Source organism: Bombus pyrosoma, linkage group LG13, assembly GCF_014825855.1.
Source record: "Bombus pyrosoma isolate SC7728 linkage group LG13, ASM1482585v1, whole genome shotgun sequence".
NCBI classification, from domain to species: domain Eukaryota; kingdom Metazoa; phylum Arthropoda; class Insecta; order Hymenoptera; family Apidae; genus Bombus; species Bombus pyrosoma.
In genome coordinates, this window is record NC_057782.1 from 4,536,100 (window position 1) to 4,549,266 (window position 13,167).

A 13,167-nucleotide genomic window follows, 5' to 3' on the forward strand; every position below is an offset into this window, starting at 1 on the left:
CTGTTCGAACACATTAAATTTGCGCGCGCTCGTGTATACGAAAATCAAGCGCTCCTATTGGCGGAATATATTGCCAAGTCAAATCCAGCGTGCCTATTGGCACAGAATATTGTCAAATGAAATTGAGCGTTCCTATTGGCGCAATAAATTGTCGGGTCATATCGAGCGCTCCTATTGGTTCGGAATATTGGAAAGTCATTGTTTCAATCGGACCGAGAGGTGACATACTCCTGAAAGTCGTGGAGCGAAAATTCATCTCGTCTCGTTATCCTGTTGTTAGTACCTTCATTTCGACTTTATCAACGATTCTACACTTCTATCTGGTTCATTCAAATAGTACGTTCGTATTTAATCGGTTATTGATTATAATCTTAGTAAAATTAAATAGTATCCCGAAATTTTCTTTTACTTTTATCATTGACTGCGTATTTTGCAAGTTACAGTTATTGATCGTTCATATTACCGATCTTTGAGGTATAATTTGGGTTCTATTATTACTTTACTTCACTATAATTGGTTTCATTATTGTAAATTATTGGTTTTATCGTACATTGATTTGAAATTGTTGGTTTTCTTTTGTGTAGATTGTTGGCTGGTCACATGACTGAAAGAATAGGGGTTCACATCACAGACGCCAAAAGCGATTAACAATCGATAATTCGAACTGAAACAAGATGGACGTTATAGATGATTATTAATAAATCGAGTCGTTGATTTCTCTTGCAGATTTGGTAATGATTGAGGTATTATAACAAAGGAAACGTACATACACGGTTATTTTCTTTTTTTATTGGATCAATAGTAATCGATATTTGCTAAATAATTGCTATGCAGCTTACAATTGGCATATAATAACATCATTTTATAAATAGTTGCATAATTTGTTGAAAATATTGAGAAGAAATAAAAAGAGATTGAAGTAATCACATTTGAAACTGTTCACATATAAAAATGTTTCAGGTATATAGATAATAGTTAATAATCGAATATACTATTAAGTAATTAATTAATGTCGTTATATCAATATATAGCAAATTATGCAAATCGTTTAATTGTTATTAGAAAGCAATCTATTGCGAAATTATTATATTTTTGTATATTGAAATGAGAAAATAAGTTTATTATTTCCTTGAAAGACTCTGAATAAGACATATTCAAACGTATTTCTGTGCAGGATTAAATATATACTCTAAATATTTCAGGTATGTTTAGACAAGAAAGGTTAATTTATTGCAAGCATTGTCGGATCTTTATAAAGTACAACGTAATATATTAGCAAAAGCCATATTTCAAACTCTAAAACGAACATTCACAACTGAATTTTCTCTAAAGAAAGAATTGGTGTCATTTTTTAAAATATTAATAGGTATTTGAAGATACTTATTATATATTCATTTATTTATTTATCTATAAGAAGACATATGTTTTGTTAAAGGTTTATCACTCCTTCCTCTTCCTCCTGCTTCCTGAATAGGACCTAGTGGGGCTTCAGAGGCCAAGAATGTAAGTAATTTTGTAATCCCTACTTCATTTAATTCTGTTGCTTATATTTCAATTTGCTATTCCTAATTTGAATACTGTCATTAAAATTTTAATAGAGATTAATAGAGATTAATCTTCCATTACTTTAAATTTTCCAATTAATTAATTAATTTAATTAATTAAATGCATGTCTCCTCCTTGATAACGGTCTTCACGACGATTTTCCCTGGACTATCACAGCATCGATGACTACGTTCCTCGCACCTTATCGTGAGTCGCATGCATTTTTGTTCCTCTGGTCACTCAATCATGTCGTAGGACGAAAGATCCGAATCGTCACGGGTGACTGGTTGTATTACGTTGCTTCTTTTTAGGAGCGCAGTGGCCGCGGGTATTTATTACACTCGTGAGTAGTAACATTTTCTCTCTTTATGTATTATTTAGAAGCTCAGGGTAGGTCTTCTTGCACATGGCGTTTTTTTTTATATTAATTATATAATACTGATAAATTTTATACTAAAAATATTAATAATGGTATTAACTGATACAAATGATATTATATTAACAATTAAGTTGAATATTTGTGATCGAAGATATGCATGTATGTTCGCTATAATCACTTTTAAAGTTGGAGTGTATTAAGAACGTATATGTACAGAGATTTGCAATGATTTAAACAAATATTTCGTAGTGATGAAGTCGGATGCCCTCCGACTTCGTTGTATTAAAAATTGCAATTATTGCACATTTAATAATAACGATAGTAAGTCATCTTTTATTTCACCTTCTATTCTCTGATGGCATTACTACGATGGATTTAATTGTTTGCCATTCATTTTTGAATTTGGGTATTGAATTGGGGACAAAATTATAATCGCGTTTACTTTAGAGTTGCGTATTATGATATCGCGATTGTATTTTGCAATTTTTATTACGAATTTTTAGAACTTGATCTTGTTTTCTGTTGTTTAATACTAAATTATAAAAATGTTAGTTTTTAATTAATTTTATAGTACTGAAAGTAGCAATACCAGAATATTTGAAGTAGCTTTTTCATATAGTAAGTAGTAATTTTCATATAATTCACTGCAAAAATTAGCGTTGCCATATTATTCCATCGCGAGTTCTAATTATCTTTCCTTTTAGTATTGCGATAATGAATGATCGCGTTTCGTTATAATAATAAAAGTATGACATTGTAGAATGTATATATTACGTAGTAGTTAATTCTATATGGTATATATTTTATCTTATTTCTTGTTCCTTTTGTTTAACTTTTAATCAGGCTTAGTTATTGTAATTCTTAATCAGAATCAACTAGTTTTCATTTTCGCCACAATAAAAGTCGAAAGTTTTGGTGTTGTATATGTATATATGTATAAAGCTATGCTCCATATAGAATTACAATTCGATTAAGATTTAATTTAATTTTTAGATCTCAGATTTTCATGAATTCTAGTCAGATTATTAGTTTTCGCGTTGATTTTTCTTTTTAAAGCTCCTTTTGCTGTTTCTTGTGAATATTGTACAAACGCACACCAAAAGGAATATCTATTTGGTAATAAGTTTTAGATTTTTTTGCGTGAAAAGAGGGTGGATGGGTCACGGATAGGGTGGGTCTTCATTCACAGCACCTCCTGGTCGGTGAGACCCGGGCATTCGGTACTATTTAATATATAATTACTAATTGTATCACTATACATTGCATCAGTTTACTATATAACTGGTATAATTATTAATTATATGGCAAGTAATATGAACTAATTGGTTGCGAACCTGACTAGGTGTTCCTATTAGTGCATCTGTGGTATATTACATTAGTAAAATATAATTTAGATATAATTTAGAAGTGTAACTAATAATAAGTACTTTTATACAGATTGCTTCTGCAAAGAAAGGATTATTTCTTCTTTCTCTCTCTAATTCTTCGTGTATCGAATCCAATTTTCGGTAAAATTTACTTCAACGTTTCTTTAATATTTTTTAAATATTTAATTGTATGTAATCCTGTTTTAGCTTGTGTATTTTCGTCTTATTTCAGGTCAGTGTAGTTTCAGCATGACTATTCTTGCATTCCGTCCGATACCAACCATCGATAATGTCGGTATCTTATTCTGCACTGAACCGATAATGGTGGTCTCGAAACTAAAATACCAATTTCATTTGCAAGTTCTAGAATAACTTATCTACCTATGACCGTTTACCGATCTTCGGTACATTATCAAAGCATAAATTCCAATAAATCTCTGTATACATACTTATTCGAACATTTACTGTTTCTTACACGATTACACCGTGTCGCAAGATTCTCACGACAGTGGAACATGTATTCAACAAGGGCGATGCGAACTATCATGCGCATGACAAGCGCTCCGAAACAGTATGCACTTTGACTTTCAAAGCGGTGAGCGGGAAACACCGACAGGTTTCCCTCGCTAAGAATAATGATCACGTAGATGCAAATCTCAGCCCACTTAAAAGTCGATAACTCTTTGTCGAGATGCGTGAAAGCATTGCTCTTAGGGGGGATCTTCGGGTGACCAGTTTATCGAGTTTGTATGATCAGTAGATCGGGCGAAATCGCTGCTGACGAATCGAATTATTATTACGAGCTCGTACAATGAGTCGTTCGATGTTTATCGTCTCTTGTTGGACGTCTTTGTTCAAGTGGCGACGTGTTGTGCAACATTTACACCCGACGGATTCGTCGTGATTTTTCACGCTTCGTTTCACCATCGATTCAATCAAGAACAATCGAAAATCGTTCGTTGGAAGGGATTACGATTGTTTCGATAAAATGACCGGTACTCGAACTCGGTGCTTTTGTAACGATCTGAGGATAAGGAGGGAAGGGAAACGCCAAAGGTTAGCCACGAACAACAGAAACGAAAAAGAAGAAAAAGCCAGAGCGGTGTACACTGCATTCCAATGGCTGGCTTTCGAGTAGCTGCTAATGAACGTAACTGTAGCCTGGGAAGTTCGGTGCACTTTACGCTAATACCTAAACAAATGGTTGGCCTAGTGAAAATCTCGACTTTTGTTGCGCCACCGGTATGTTTCTTCTTCGCCGTTGCACCAGAAATCTCGACTCTGCATTCTTGAAAGCCTTGCTTCGTGAAAGAGTAATGCGTTCTACGAGAGCCGGCACGAGCCGTTGATTACTTTTCCTTCTCGCGCAAGGTTACGTCGAGCAGTTTCTTTTTCTTAAAATTAACTGCAGCATCTCGTTGAATTACTAATGACTCGCAGCAGCTCGGGGAATTCATTCTCTGTCGACTTCCTTTCGACTCGGTGCTAACGATCTCCCCTTTCATTTTGTGCAATAAACCCTCTCTTGATGCCCCAGAAGGGAGCGCACGATAGAAAAATGCGAATCAAAGGGTAGGGAAGTTTATTTCGGAGGCGATACAATACTTCGTTATTCGTAGCCAACATCGAGGGTTTGCTCCCTGCTCGCCATCAATACGTAGCCATTAGCGAACACGTGTGTATACACGTGTAGTTACCTGGGCCACGATTTGTGGCTGCACTTTTTCAAACTATGTGCCTCGTGTGAAAGGCCCAGGCTCTCAGTTAATTCGATAAAAATGTTGGATTTGTTATTTTTAAGCTCACAAAGGAAAATCGTGTTAAGGATAATCACGGTGAAAAGGAAATGTTATTTTTAGTCGTTTGTCTCTTGCAAATCGTATTTGTACCATGGGAAAAGTGAAAAGGGAATGAGTGAAAGGAACGCTGTATTTTTTTTCTGTCAATTCCACGAATATTTCTCATCTATTGTTCAAGCTCATGTGTGACTACTGCATGCCGCAAAAGCAATAACATAAATCTTTAACGAAGGAACAATGTTACGAAAGCACGAAGAATTTCTTCCCCGCGGTCACGAATCGCGGACTGCTCGGTTAAAAATGGGTCGGTTGTCGATGTCATGGCTGACTGGCATTCACGTAATTACCAGTGACGACGCGTTTCCGCGGCGAACAAACATGCTTTCGACGGTTTCAGCGTCCGCACGATGATGGGGTATCCTCGACAGGGGACTAGGTAATGACGAATTTTCTTGGAAAAAGAATCAAGGAAATTGCAATTCGTAATTGTATGGGGATAGCATCTGACGGATGTGTTGGGAATTGAACGAGGACCGGCCTTTTCTTTCGAAAGTCCTCCCTAATTGATCAACAGCTGCCCGTTCCACAAAATTATATAACTGTAATTGCTTTTTTCCCTTCTGTCAATACTTACGATCTTGAAAATGTAAAACAAATTAGTTTTACATATTTTCCCCAGAGTGATCTATAACAATTGTTTTGTATTTGTATTCTTCTATGAATATTTTTTCTTACTAAATGTTATTTATTAACTAACTTATTAGCTAACTTTTAGTAGATATTATCTATGAACCTAAAAATACAGGCTTATTCGATATTCTTCTAATACAAATATTCATAAAATTTATCATTTTCTCAGTTGAAATAATCAGAAACGTTTGGCTCTTAGGGTTGAAGCAAATTCTTCGATAATTCTCTTTTTAGTCAGAATAACTATTTTTTACCTATCATAATCTTTTCCAAAACATCATTTAGTAGAAGATTAATTGATATTCAAATTAAGGTATCCTCAGTATATCCCCGGTATCCAAACCAAATCTCATTAAAAATCACCCCATTCAAAAGAAACCACACCTAACCACAGAACCAGTTTCCCTGTTCCTTTCCCGGAAGATCCATCAAATCTTTCACGACCAATTACCGTTTCATTGTAACCTAACCATCTCAACTGTACATATTATTTGGCTAATTTTTCCGCAAGCCTCCCGTAAAATACGATTCGCGGCCACTTCCGCGCGTAATTTCCGCTTCGTTCGCCCGTGACAACTGCGGACAGAGGCGATAAAGAGAGGAAAGAAAAAAAGATAGAAGGGCCGTTGTCAAAGGCTCAGTTCGTGCGTGTCACTAGGATGACTCAACGAAGCACGACCGCGCATTTGGCTGCGATTTGCACACAACCAAACCGTGGAACGCGTCTTCGTATGATCAGGCCAATTACCTGTGAACCCGTCCAAGAAATCGCGGCGATCGGCCCCCCTCCCCTCGTGACTCACGTTGGTTCCTTTCCATGTTAGCCGACCATATATTCTCGCCACCCGTTATACATTAAAATGGCCAGGTCTCCCAGTGGGTGCCCTCGCTGCGTGCGGCGCGCAAACAATAACGATAATGACTTAACAGGCCCATCTGCCTCGCGATGGAAGGGTGCGCAGGTTCTAGATAGAAGTCACTGTCAGACCGGCCCTTCACGTTAATGGAAATCTATCTAGTCTAGTACAATTATAGTTGCACGCGAAAGTATTCCAATTTGTAGAAACTTTTTACCAATATATTACGTGTCTTTTATGTAAGATTTATTGAATTATTAGTATTACAACGAGTCTCACGACTAGTTTGATTATATATTGGTTATCCAAAGTTGAAATACCTAATCAGTCAATTATACGTTGATAAGCCTCAATATTCAGTGAAAGTACCATTTTTCTTATTAAATATATATTTCCAATAAAAATCTTGCAACTTTTATATATTTTTAGATTGGTTTCAAATTCGTCTGAAAATTGTAGCTATGTAATTATGACATATATAAATATCATTGCGGTGCTAATGAAATTTCAAAATGTTTGATATAGTTCATATTACAATCTTGTAATGTAAATGGAAGTCATCGCAAAGCCGGAAGGCAAGCGGAAATAAAGAATTCTATTCTAATACTCTGCACTACGTATACATAATAGTGTTCTGTGGTAAATTTAAAAATATTTTCGTGAGATATTATACGCGCGTTGGCGCTGTAGCCTGAACCACGTGCGTGTGTCGCGAGTTAATTGTTTCTAATTGTTCGTAGTTCTCCCCCGTTACGAGACTCGATTCATTGAGACTATTTCGGGTGATTCAATGCTGTTTAATGTGCTCCCGTGGATCGACGTATTGCGTGGCAACTTGCTGCCATTTGTTGGTCTATTAATGGATATGATACGATGATGTGTTAGTCGAACTTTGCCTGCAGCGGTGACAGAGTATTCTTGATGTTTGTTATGGGTTTCGTATTTTAATGGAGATTATAGGGTGTGTCTTATTAGGTTCGATAAATAGGGGTGGAATTTAGCTTATTGGCTTGGGTAATAGAGATCATGGACGATGAAAAGTTGACAAAATTTTTAGTCGAAAAATTCTTCACAGGTTTTTAATTGAGAGCTTGACTTGATTTGCAACTGACTCTGACGTGAAATAAGTGTTTATAGATTCTACATAAGATATAAGGTTTAATTAATTTATACGTTAATTATATTATTAATAAGGGAAGTACACCATCGTTCTTTTAGTGGCTTTGAAAATTCCTTAATTATTTCTCAGTTACTTAATTTTTCGCGTGTTCTAATAATCTTTAATGAATGGTAGCGTGTGTAGAAGAGGTACATTTAGTTAAAGAAGAGTGAAAATGGTTCGGGCCAAAGTCGGTCTCTGAAGCGCTCCCTACGTGCGCTGAAAGGATAGATGAAACTATGCGATGCGTAACTGTTTTCTTTTCTCGGTTAGCCGTATCGGGCACGCAAATAGTACTGATTGGCATGCAAACGGAAGATTCGCGCTCAAACGGAAACCAACTGTTTCGTCGTGAAAGGGTTGGTCCCTGACATTGATTGTTTGATTGTCTGTGCCTAGGCCCCAAACGTGGCGATCTAGCGCGATGATCTAACACGACGATGACCGTTCGTTGACCCTATCGAGACATCGTTTCCACGCGTCAAGCTATTTCTGATGTTTTAGCATTGCGAATTATTTCCGCTCTACGAAATATCTCGCCTTTGCTACAGCGCCTCAGCGAGGTCCGCTTCGTTTCTTAGAAACAGAGTCAGTTTTCTAGTGGATTCTTCAAGGCTAATATTCTAAGCTCTGAGCTATCGGGTTTTCGACGTTTGTAGATACGTGGGTGAGAATTATCGTCGATTCCCGTTATTTATAACCTCGTTTCGGTTGTATTTTATTAAAGAAATTTAGTAGTTTTAGAAGATTTAGGACACTTAACATTACAATTTTTCAACTTACCAAGTCTTCAGCTTTGGAATTTATAAGTGCTCGAATTTTTACAGTTCAATTTTCAAATCTTCGCATAATAGAATCTCCGAATCCTTTAATATTTGGAGTATTGAATCATTGTGTATTTGAAATTTATTAGTTTCTGAATTGTTCGATTCTCAAACCTTTAAACTTCAAAGCTTTCAAACGATTTATCTGAAAACTCTGTTTCTAATAGTTTACGCATTATATATTGTATCATTCCTATCAAGTGCCTTATTCATCGATTCATTCAGGAATAGCCTCGAGTATCCTAATTCGCTCATTTTCTCCACAAAAGTCAACTCCGCAAGTATTGCCATCAGTCTCCATCGGAAGATTTGCCATCGATGAGAGAGTATGGCATCTTTACGGACCGGTCGCAATTTTATTGGCGTCTCTATTGAATTTCAATCGTTCCTTCGGTTACTGTAAACTTACAGTTATACGACGTATAAACTAGTCTGATGCTCGAGGTACGGCGGGGATGAACGAAACGATTCCGCGTGATGAATAAAAAGCGGTTCGTCGATCGTATGCTGCTGAACGATTTCTCCGACGGCCGACTCGTTTCTATCATCCAGTCAAGCAACCCAAATGCCCAATTAAAGTCCTCGAGAAAGTCCGCGTGTTGTGTGTTCCACGGTAATTTTTCGGCTACGTTCTCTTTGCGCCTGGAGGAAAAATCTCGCGGCGTAAATCTTCCTCGCGAAACCTGGGACTCTCGTGCCGAGCCGGTGCTCTACCGAGGTAATTGCTTTCAAGAATAACAATCTCTTGGCTCGGCTTCTCTGCAGCTGTTTATTTTCCGTCCACGTGCCTTTCTTTCATTAAAAATTCCATCGTCTGATTAAACTTTTGCCACGCTTGATCCTGATGCCTTCTTGTCTGGCTGAAATTTGTTTCGCTGTCTTTAGTGCCGAGACGTCGTAAACAGAATTTCCAGTAATTTATAAAGACAATAGAAGCCTACTAATTTAATATAGTCGTAATACTTGTTCTTAAACTTTAATGGTCGCGCTTTACGATTTTATCTGCGGTGCGAGTCACGATATAACTAGGTTGTAAAATTGATTAGCAGGCAAGATAATCTTGCTTTGGTCTGTGACTATTAGGACAAATCATATTTCGATGTGTTTCGACACTTGAATATTATAAGGGGCGATAAGAAAGCGATAAGAAGATTTGAATATTATGAAGAAGCTGGGGAAATAACGTTTAGCTTCGAAAATTAACGTTTCATTGAAACGTCGCGGAATCTAAAGTGACAATTATATACATACATAGCAATCAATTTCTTAAAAACGTGTAGAGGATGTCTGTCTATTTTAAAAGATGACCTCTAACTTTACTGCCCTAAAATTTTAAACGGCGAAAATACGTGACGCGACTGTAAAGGAAGTTGGCCATTTCGAAATGTGGAATACCAAACGGCCAACATCGACAATTGCCGTCTGACTGTTCTGAATAGAGCTGAATAGCAACGAACAAGATGATGTGGGTTTGTCGTCGATGGAAATCGATTCCCGTGAAAAGGAGCATTGAAGAGATGACGAACAGGGCGCGCACAGATGTTTTCAGGGTAGGAAGTCCAGGTGCTAAGTACGGCACGCGACTCCTTGTTCTGTCAGAAATGCATTAAAGGTTGCCCCGATACTTCGGGATGAATGAGCAAACTGAATGAATGGAAAACTGGTTGGTTGCTGGTGATGGTAAAGCTGTTACTCGAAGGATACGTGATAGGCCTGCAAAACCATCTCTATTCTCCTGTTTTCTTCCTTTTCTAACGACACTTTCGAGAGATCGTATCGCTTAAGCTTTACGGGATTTCGAGATTTCTTCTGTTAATGCTTTATCTATAAATTTTGCCGATTGGCGACCATTTCGGGATAGTCATGCTGCATTAATGTAAGATTTTTGGATAACATAGAAATTATATAGCGACAGAGAGTAATACGAAGAAAGATAGAAATATTAGGTACAAAAATTAATTCACTGCCTTTTTTAGACAAACTTGTCGGTTATTTACCAGTTCTGCTTTTGGATCAAACACAGTTTCCTTACTTTTAATTGAAAAGCGAAGATAATTTATTAGTGTTTTCCGAAATTACGCCTATGCCGTATTTTAGAAACTTTAAGTACAGTAAAATCCTAAAACATATATAGTAAGGAAATATGTAAGTTTAAAATGGATTTACGACTGACTTAATGTAAAGCCCACCGAATAAATGCCTATACCTATCTAATAACAGTTAAACGTTCTATAATTAATTTCCATATCAATGTAATGAATAATTAGAACGATTGGATAAAATGATTATTCCCAGTAAAAGCGCCGTGTCAATACTATGTTAATGCATCAGTAAGTTACTACATAGTAACGTAATTTCGTCGTATCAAGATTGAATAAGGAAATTGCTGCAAAAAATTTCTTCAAAGTAAAGTTCACCCTTTATCTTCTATTCTATTTCACCCAAGCGAAAAATATCTCTCAGTTAGCCATTTATCGATCATAGCGAGTAAATTTCAGATTAAATGGCTTTAAGTGGAAGTAGAAAGTAATTGCCAGGGATAAGTAGCGGCAGCAAGTACCGGTATTAAACGTAACTAAAGAACACCGGCAAAGAGTATATTTAGAATGATAATTTGCGTTCAGGTACGCGTTTCCGTGTTTCATGTGATCTATTATTGTAATAGACTGGCCGAATAGCCGAATTCGTATTAGCTACGTGTTCCACTGATTTCCCGCTAACAAACGTTCATTACAAATGCTTCTACGAACGCTATTGAGGAACTATCGGCCATATTATAATAATTCATACTATTATTATATAATTAATGAATTGGTCGACTATAATATATGAATATAACCAGAACTATAATATAATTTAATTATCACCTCCTAGTTATTAATTAAAGAACACGCGTAAACGCAAGTAAAATTGAGGAACAACAGGGGAAAAATATGATAAGTCCATTGTTTGTTGATTTCCTGCTTTTTATGTCATTTAATGGTTGAAAAGGAGTATTTTAATACGAAGTAGGTGAAGAAAGAAATAATAGAGCTGAGAATAGTAGTAGAGAATAATAAAAGAACTGATAGTCCACGATATTTTATTAAATATTCATTTATTCTGTCAATTTAATTAAAGTTATATTAGTCCTTATAATTAATATTCATAATATTTTGAAATGTTCGAGATCGCGACAAAAATAGGTATTTAATTCCAGAATTAAGTGGAGAGATAACTTCGATGCAGAATTGGTTAGCAACGTTTATTCAATTTAAAGTTGTTCCTTTATAAAGGGCAGGAAATGTGGCTTATCTTTCCTTTCTGTGATCTTCCATTGTGTAAAATTCTACGAAAAAGTTTGAGAAATTGTGTTTTTACGAAATGAAAGAAATATCAAAAAATAAAGTTCTCATATTTTGAAAATGTAGCTAGACAATTTAGTTGGGACACAGGGCAAATTTTGTGACACACTTTTGACCTTATTCCGTATACAGGCTGCATCAGAGAACTAGGTCGAGTCGCATCGTCTTGAAAGTGTTTGAGGAAGAAAAACCATTACGAAGTAAAACTATATAAACTCTCTATGGCTTCTATACTCTCATCATACATTTAAGTGCGTCTATTCAAAGTATCTACGCCTTCTTTCCTCTCAATGTCTTCGCCGTTTCTTCGTAACTCCCTTAAGAAAAAGGAAGAAGACAAAAATGACATTGAAAATTACTTTTTAATCAAATATGTTTGTACGCCTGACTACCGTACTTGATGTACCGTATGTCATAAATTCTCGAGAGGATATCTTATAAAATAATAGCTCTCTGTCCTCACCGACACGTCATTAATACGATGTTCACATTAATGCACGTTTTCGTGCCAAGTTGGTCGCTCGTTACACGCATTCTTTACGTCTTTATCAAACAACAAATTGCACTTGCCGCGTGCAGGTACCAAACGGGGTCGACGGAACACGCGAGATTTTACGCGATGCACAGCAAACATTAATTTTCAACCGTTAAACGAATCCCGACGCTCTCGCATCGGGTCGATCTTGCATCTCGTCAATGCACGAGTCTCTATATATGCGAAGTTGGCCCGATCAAAAACCGAGCATGGAGTTGGCGATAAATTCGATTAAGCTTTAATTAAATTCCAGGCCAGTCTAGCTTTCAACGATGGAAAAATCTATTTAGGCCGTGGGGGGAAACGATTCCAACCGTTTCAAATTTGATTCACTATTAAAAGCACGCGATTCCTGGGTTCAACGCTCGTGAATAGTTCGTTTTCCAGCTAGCTTTGTTGGTTTGTTGGATTTCGACACGTGTACCATCGATAATTTCGATTTCACGAGTTCGCCGTGGGACAAAGTTCGCGAGGTGTTGGCAAACGATTGGTACAATACACGAAAGGGAGAAAAAATAGCATTGGTTTGCCACGATGGTTGGAGGATACAAATGAACGAGGTAGGAAAAAAAGAGCGGAGAGGATTCTGAATCGAGTTTGCATTGGTCCAAAATGTACCTACCTGCCCTCTTCCCTTTATTGCTTTTTTCATCTCGATCTCTCTGCCA

The 13,167-nt window shown here is 36.6% G+C and overlaps 1 protein-coding gene across 1 annotated transcript in view; it reads left to right on the forward strand.

Moving 5' to 3' along the window:
- Positions 1-1,722: 1,722 nt before the first annotated feature.
- The window catches only part of LOC122574244 (tensin-1), a 202,399-nt gene continuing 190,954 nt past the window's right edge, over positions 1,723-13,167 (forward strand). Inside the window, exons 1-2 of the mRNA XM_043741603.1 lie at positions 1,723-1,752; positions 1,857-1,888. Of these exons, the coding sequence (XP_043597538.1) occupies positions 1,728-1,752; positions 1,857-1,888 (57 nt within the window). The 5' untranslated portion in view covers positions 1,723-1,727. The remainder of the gene's footprint in view (positions 1,753-1,856; positions 1,889-13,167) is intronic.